General features: G+C 50.1%; 1 protein-coding gene across 2 annotated transcripts; it reads right to left on the reverse strand.

Moving 5' to 3' along the window:
- Positions 1-795: 795 nt before the first annotated feature.
- Positions 796-6,009, reverse strand: Tedc2 (tubulin epsilon and delta complex 2). 2 transcript variants are annotated; one of them, XM_036196392.1, is made up of 10 exons: positions 5,912-6,009; positions 5,738-5,836; positions 5,495-5,553; positions 4,969-5,377; positions 4,497-4,550; positions 3,360-3,453; positions 3,092-3,203; positions 2,883-2,984; positions 2,204-2,367; positions 796-1,906 (listed from the first exon to the last, which is right to left on the reverse strand). In XM_036196392.1, exons 1-10 carry the CDS (start codon positions 5,959-5,961, stop codon positions 1,760-1,762), a joined length of 1,290 nt encoding a protein of 429 aa, XP_036052285.1. In that variant the 5' UTR covers positions 5,962-6,009; the 3' UTR covers positions 796-1,759. The 2 variants fall into 2 exon arrangements, with proteins under 2 accessions (XP_036052285.1, XP_036052284.1); XM_036196391.1 differs by having other exon boundaries at positions 2,204-2,376.
- Positions 6,010-8,089: the final 2,080 nt, after the last annotated feature.

The following is an 8,089-nucleotide window of genomic DNA, read 5'->3' on the forward strand; positions in this document are numbered from 1 at the left end:
GCTTGCTTGTTTTGATTTTTTTTTTTTAATTTTAATTTGGTGGGGTTGCTGCAGGGAGGAGGGATATGGAGAGACTGGCAGGTGAGTGGAATTGAGGTACATGATATGAGATTCCCAAAGATTCAATAAAGAAATTATGTTAAATTAAAAAAAAAAAGGGGGGGGGGTCTGGAGAGATGGCTCAGAGGTTAAGAGCACTGGCTGCTCTTCCAGAGGTCCTGAGTTCAATTCCCAGCAACCACATGGTGGCTCACAACCATCTGTAATGAGATCTGGTGCCCTCTTCTGGCCTTCAGACATACAGGCTGTATACATAATAAATAAATAAATCTTTAAAAAAATTAAAAAAAGAAAGAAAGGAAGGAAGGAAGGAAGGAAGGAAGGAAGGAAGAAAGAAAGAAAGACCATTAAAAAAAAAAAAAGCCTAGGGACTGGAAAGATGGCTCAGGAGTTAAGAGCACTTGGTACCCTTGTACCAAGGGACCCTGGTTTGGTCCTCAACATCCATATGGCAGGTTCACAATCAATTGTAACTTCAGTCCCGGGGATCTGAGGCCTTCTGGCCTCTGCAGGCATCAGATACATACAAGGTGCACTTTTATACATATAGGCATCTACATATACATAAAAATATATTTAAATGTGTTATTTTATACATATGGGTGTTCTGCCTGCATGTATGTATGTGTATCACATATGTGCAGTGCTTACTGAGCCAAAAGCGCCCCCAGATCTCTTGGAACTGGAGTTACAGGAAGCTGTGAGCCATAATGTGGGTGCTCTTAACCACTGAGCTATCCCACCAGCCCCCAAAATAAAACATTTTTTAAAACTCTAGGGAACCGAGGCTGGGAGTCCTTAAGAATCTCGCAGGAAGTCCCAAGCAAGAAATCCCTGATGTAAACCCTAGTCCAGGACTGCAGAGACTGCAACCCTGACCCGTCCTTTCGTGTTCCGAGCTAAGTGACAGTCCCTTCAATAGTGGGTGAGGACTCTGAGGTGACAATGACAGCAGCGGGCATGGTCAGCAGGAGCAGCGACCCCACAGGCTGCTACACAACTGGTACCAGGTGACAGTGGGGTGGGGCAGGGGCAGCTGTGGGCAGTCAAGCCTGTTCTCATGTGCCTTGTGGCTTCCTGTCTTTAATAGGCTCAGTGCAGCACTTGGGCACATGGGGAAGACTTCAGGGTCCCAGAGAGCACGCGTTAATATCCCCTCCCTCATGCAGAAGAGACAGCTGTGTCTTTAAAAATTCTACTTGAGATACTCTTTCCTTTACGTATTTTATTTAGACAGGGTTTCAGGCTGGCCTTAAATTTAGGATCCTCTTGCCTCAGCCTGGGGGTGGGGGGGGGAATTACAGGTGTGCACCAAGCCCCTTAACTGATAAAATCCTTAAAAGCACAAAGAAAGGAACAAGAACATGAAAAGCTCCTTACCAAGCCCTACTTTGATATAATGATATAAATACACACACTTCCTAAAACAGTTCTAGTATCATATGAGTAGTTTGAGGGCCTTATGGTGGGAAGGTAGAGGGAGCCAAGGAGGGCTTCCCCAGGAAGGCAGAAAGCCAAGCCCCAACCAGGAAGTCTGGTACTAAGTGGAGCTGAGGGAGAACCCAGCTTTCCCAGTGAAGTTACCGGTATCTCTGTGCTCTTAGCGCCTCCAAACAGGAAATTTCCCCTCAATCCCTGTTCACTACACTCCAGCTGAGAGGAGAGGACTCTCCCAGAGAGGCTTATCTGCCCAGCCTGCTTAGTCAACGGGGTCATCTCGAAGGACTGTGAGGAAGTGCTCACCTCCTTCACAGAGCAGACTGTATGCAGCCCGACACAGCGCCAGCCAAGGTGGCCCTCCTGGCTCCTGAGTGTTTATCAGAGGGAGGAGGTCAGCCATCAGAACCTGGGAACAGTACAGGGCCAGCCTCAGTGGGACCTTATCCCAGGCAGTTGGCCTAGGGATCCCCATGTGGGCAATCCTGAGATGAGCTTCCACTCTCCAGCATTCCTTTCTGAGATTCTATGCATCCTGGGCATGCAATGTACTTGGAGAATGTTCCAGCTTACACGTAGGCCCAGAGGCACAGTCTCAGCCTATCCCAGGTCCTTCTCCTCTTGAGACGGATGCTCAGGGGCCTCAGTAAGGCCACTGGCTCCCAGGAACCCAGGTACACATCACCACCTCCTGCTCTGGAAATACCTTTTCGAGATGGATCTGCTGGTCCAGCATGGCCACTCGGAGCTTCAAGGTTGCCAAGGTCTGCAGCTCCTTGGTGTTAGAGTAGAGAAGGAGCTCAGGGCTCCAGGAAGAGTCCGTCTCTCCTCCACAACGTGACAAGGCCTGAGCGGGCTTCTCCACAAGTCCTGTTGCAGCTAAGAGAATACCCAACTGTAGTCTCATGGGTGGCAGCCAACACTAAAATTTCTCTTTTCCTACAGACCAGTACTTGGCTTTCCAGGTACCCCTTCCCTACTCTCAATCGGTCTTGGCTTTAAGGGACACGAAGCCAAGCTTTTAAAACAATCTTGAGCTGGGTGGTGGTGGCACACACCTTTGATCCAGCACTCAGAGGCAGAGGCAGAGGCAGGTGGATCTCGGCCAGCCTGGTCAACCTAGTGAGTTTTATGACAGCCCTACACAGAGAAACTTTGTCTCAAAAACCTAAAATAAATAAATAAAATAATAAAACAAAAAACACAAAACAAACAAACAAAAAACAAAACCAACCTAGTGTGTGGCAGGCTATGGTATGTTTGGTGTGATGGGTTTGCCTACCTCTGGGCCCTGGCTGGTGACTCTTCAGTCATAGGCAAGGCAGGTTCAAAAGCCTTGACCCTGTTCAGACCTCAGCACAGGTAGTGGTGAAGCAGAACCTCACCTGCTTGCAGCGCCTGTATCCTGTGGAGACACTGCCCAACCATGGTCTGCAGTCCTTCCAGGACGAGCAGGCATCGGTACTCCTGCATCCAGTCAGTGGGGGCTACACAATTTAAGGAGGGCAAGGGAGGGGGGTCTGTGATGGTCCCCCAACTCCCCTTGCAACCTCTGCCTTCTACCCTCACCCAAATTCCAGGTAGGACCACTGACCTGTTGAAAGCTCCTTCTGCATATGAAGTCTCAGCAGTGAACAGGCTTTCCTCAGGCTCTGGGCATGTGCCTCCACTTCTGCAGCACTGGGTCTGTGGCTGGACCAGCCTGACTGCACACTAGTCAGGGAAACTGTCCTGTGGCCAGACCCTACCCTCCCACCAAAGATGGGTTTGGAGAGATACCACTGCCATGCCACAAGTCCCTTTCCCAAACCTGTCAGGTTTAGAGCCAGAAGTCCCCAGTTCTTCCTTGCCAGTAAGGATACAGCCACCTGGAGTTTTTGGAGGAAGTCGGTTTTGGCGGCTCTGGTGGCATTTGTGGCGTCACTGGCTTGTATAGAGCTGAGCTGGGCCCACAGACTGAAACAGCCACGGAGGAGAAACAAGGTCATTTTAATTAACAAGAGTGGACCTTAAGAGGTAGGGGAAGTGATGGACAGGGGCATATATCCCTGGATTTGCTAAATGCAGTCAGGATATCAGAGACCTCAGGGAACCTAGAGATACTGACCAAGACAAGTGGGCAGGGTAGATCTGTGCCAGGAACAGTGCAAATGCCTGAGAGGTGCCACCTTGTCTGACCCTCACAGCACCTCTATGAACCATTATAGAAGGAAAACAGCCTGGAATTTAGAGGCCAGGTGTCATGTTCAGCCCTTAATATTTGAATGGCTGTGGGTTGGCAAGATGACTCTGTGGTTAAGAGAATTTGCTACTCTTTTTTTTTTTTTTTAAATTTATTTATTATGTATACAGTGTTCTGTTTGCGTGTACACCTGCAGGCCAGAAGAGGGCGCCAGATCTCATTACAGGTGGTTGTGAGCCACCATGTGGTTGCTGGGAATTGAACTCTGGAACTCTGGAAGACAGCCAGTGCTCTTAACTGTTGAGCCATCTCTCCAGCCTGAGAATTTGCTACTCTGATAAAGGACATGAGTTCGGCTCCAGCACGCACCAGAGGCAGCTTATAACAATCTGTAACTTCAGATCCAAGTGATCCGACGCCCTCTCCTGGTGGTATACTCACAGAAACACATACAGGTACACATAAAAACTAAAAATAAGCTGGGCAGTAGTGACACACACCTTTAATCCCAGCACTCAGGAGGCAGAGGCAGGTGGATCTCTGTGAGTTTGGGGCTAGTCTGATCTACAGAGTGAGTTCCAGGACAGCCAGAGCTACACTCTGTCTCAAAAAACCAAACCAACCAAACACCTGAGTGGTTGAACTGGGAACTTCAAAGCTGCCGAGCTTAAGTTGACTCTAACAGGTCAAATGAAGCAGATTCTCAGCATGCACAGAGACCCAATAAGGCAAAAGCAGAGACACGCTGGAGGGGTTTGTTTGCAAGTCCCAATGCTAGTGATGTTTTCCCTGTCTCTCAGTGCCCACTCAGCCTTACCGGGAATTCTGGGAAGCTGCCTTCCTGAAGGCCACAGGTAGTTGCAGAAGGGTCCTGTCAGAGAGAAGCCAATGTTCAGAGCAGCCTGTTCTCAGTCCAGGGCTGTCATTCTTACTCCTGGCTCAGAACCCATTAGGGTGAACCTCCTCAAACCCTCTCCTTTAACAGCCTATTGGCAGACAAGCGTCTTGAACAGGGCTTCTGGAGCAGCATGGGCGCTACTGACCCATCCAGAGAAGAAATGGCTTCAAGCACCAAGCACATATCTCAAACCCTGCAGAGCCAATCTAAAGCCCCTGGTCTGGTCAGGCTCCAGAATGACAAACCTGATACCGTCCCAACCAACTGTTCTACCCTGCCTGCTTCACCGAGTGACCCTTAAGGGATGGTGCCCTCCAGCTCAATGCTCTGCTAAGATCTGAACAGATAGAGAAGGCAGTTTCTCCAGTGAAGGTCTGGGGAGGAAGCTTACCCCTTTTCTTTTAGTGTGAAGAGTTCTGTGGCAGGAGGGGCAGCTGATGGGGCCATTTGTTGGTCCCTGAGGCCTGGTCCAGACCGGGTAGCTTGGGTTCCTGTTCTCACATGGGTCCTATCTCCCTTCGCCAGAAGTCTGCGCTCAGGGTAGTCCTTGGCAGGGACTGTGGCCCGTTGTATGCCCTTGGTGGATCTTGCACCTGATGCACGGTTGCCGGCCTGGCTGGGAGCCTGGGAATGGGCAGGGGCACTGGCACCAGAAGTGGCTGCATTAGATGCAGATGTCAGACTGGGGTTTTTATCTCTTTGTCCAGCCTTAGACATGCCTTTCCTCACTCGTACAGCCTTCTCCAGTGCCTGGGTCAGAAGCTCCAGTTCCTTGAGGTCTTGAGCACTCGGTGTGCATGCTGTAAAAGTCAAGAACCATGCAAGGGTTCCTCTTCACTGTCCCAGGATGGATCCCCCATGACAACATGCCAGAAAAAGGCCAGGGGCAGCACGCGGAAAAAGCAGCTGGGGTTTACCTGGAGTTGGGGCTTCTTCCTTGGTTTCTGGCTCTGGAGCTGGGGTCCTGGCTGGTTCCCTGCAAAGACAGGGCAGCCATGGCGTGGCCCGAACAGACCCTACCCCAAAGCAGATCCCAGCCTCAGTCCCTGCAGGATAAAGGGAAGGGATAGCAATTGCACTTGGCCTCCTAGCCCCTGGGGCTCTGCATAATTCCGATGGACCGAGGAGGGCCTGGCTAGGAGGTCCCAAGGTCCGCGTACCAGACTTGCAGCAGCCGCCTGGAAACGCGCAGGCTCCGCTCTAACTGCCGCTGCCTCTCGGCGCAGGAATCCAGGGCGCCCTGCACCTCCGCCACTAGCCTGAGGACAAGCACCATGTGAGCCTCGGAACCCGGCGCCCGCCCGACCCATGCCCCCTTGCCGCACGAGACCCACCGGCGCGAGCAGTCGGTGGGTAGGAGGCAGCCTGCTCTAGCGCCAAGCATTTTTGCCGCCGCCACGGAGTCCCGCACCTTCCGGGTAGAAGGCCGCCTACTTCCGGCTAGGCTACCCAATCTTGAGCGCGGCGAGCAAGACTTGCTCCACAGTGCGAACCACCGCATCAACCAGGCTCCGCCCTGATCCCGCCCCGCGGAGGCTCGGTTGGAATCTCTATGTCGAAGCCGGGGTAGATAAAGGCTCACTTGCTTCTGGTTTGGGTAACCAGATCATTTCTTCTGGTGGGGCATCCGTGACCCTCTTATGTTTGGTCTTCTGTCTTCACCAGTTTTTGTCGAATCTATTTTGAGAGCAGAGATAAACGGTCTTGCCGACTCCCGGGTCACTTAGCCGTCAAACATATGGATGACGGATGGTTTTAGAACTGGGTCAAAGGACAGGGGAGCACGGGAATGAATGTCAGATAGGTACCAGAAGAGAGCAACGAAGCCCAGGAAATGTGCTGGAGCATGTGGCACCTTAGATGGTCTGCCAATCTGGCCTAAGTCATGGCAGGTTGAGACAGGGACAGATGAGTGAGGGATAATAGGAGGGGAGGCTGAGGCCCAATGGTGGAGCTGTTAGGAAGAGCAGGACATAGACCACATACATACACTGCAGCTAAGGCCCAGCAATGGTCTTTGCCCACAGATTTGCGAAGTCAGGTCAACTTTCACTTCGTGTTTCATATTGAAAGCTCTTTCTGTACCATCTACTGCATCAGTATATTTTATTTTGGTTTTTTGAGACAGGGTTTCTCTGTGTAGCTTTGCACTTTTCCTGGATCTCGCTCGGCAGCCCAGGTTGGCCTCGAACTCACAAATATCCGCCTGGCTCTGCCTCCCGAGTGCTGGGATTACAGGCTTTCGCCACCACCGCCCGGCGTATATTTCATTTTAAAACTCTCGATGTAGACTAGGCTGGTCTTGAACTTATAGAGATCTGCTTCCCAAATGTTGTTTATTTCCTAATATATATCAGTATACTATTTTATATTCTCAGTTGAGTCAGAATGTATGTGAAGCAAGATCTCATATAGCCTAAAATTCATTATGTAGCTGAGGATGACCTTGAACTCAACTCATTATCTTCTTGCTTCCAATTTTTTTTTTTTAATTAAACTTATGAACCAGGCAATGGTGGTGCATGCCTTTAACCCCAGCACTCAGGATGCAGACGCAGGTGGACCTCTGAGTTCCAGGTCAGCAAGGGCTGTTACAGAGAAACCTTGTCTTGAAGAACAAAGCAACAAAACCTTTTATGAGAATGGGTGTTTTGCCTCCACGGACGTCTGTGTACAGTCTGCATGCCTAGTGCAATGGAGACCAGAAGAGGGGACTGGGTCTCCTGGAACTAGTTATAGGTGGTTGAGAGCCACCAAGTCTGAGAATTTGAATCCAAGTCCTTCTTCCAGAAGAGCAGCAAATGCTCCTGATCAATGAACCATCGCCCCAGCCCTGCCCCTCACCTCGTAAGAGCTAGAATTATAGGAACATGCCACTAGACAGCTTTTAGATTTGTCTCTTTTAAAAAATATTTATTTATATATTTTATGTATATGGTTACTTGGTCTGCATGCCCACCAGAAGAGGGCGTCAGACAGTGGTGGGTTCTGGGAACTGAGTCCAGGACCTTTGGAAGAGCAGTGAGTGCTCTTAACCACTGAGCCATCTCTCCAGCCCCTAGATTTGTTTCTCAAGTTAAAAATGTGGTTGGTTGCTGGAAGAAGTGAGGACAGGAACAGTGTCTAGTAGAACTGGAGTTTAATAAATTAACCCTAGAGCCCAAGCAGTAAGGTAGCCCTCGTTGTTTATATGGGAAGGTACAGGAAACACAACAAAGTTGTGAGTCCCCTGCGTCAAGCAAGGAAGGGCTAAGGGACTAGGCACAGGAACTACTGCTTCCAGCCCAGAGAAACTTGTGGAGATTAAGACTTCATAGAAATCAGAGGGGCTCAGGTGTGCACCTGAAGTAGTAGCTTCTCGTACAGGTTCAGCTGGTAGTGAGTGGAGATTTCAAAAATTCTTAAATTGATTTTTGTTGTGTGTGTGTGGTCAGTATGTATGTTTACCACATGTACACATGGTGGCACAGAGGTCAGATACCCTGGAGCTGGAATTTAGGGTGGTTGTAAAC

This window comes from Onychomys torridus, chromosome 8 (assembly GCF_903995425.1).
Source record: "Onychomys torridus chromosome 8, mOncTor1.1, whole genome shotgun sequence".
In the NCBI taxonomy this organism is placed as follows: Eukaryota; Metazoa; Chordata; class Mammalia; order Rodentia; family Cricetidae; genus Onychomys; species Onychomys torridus.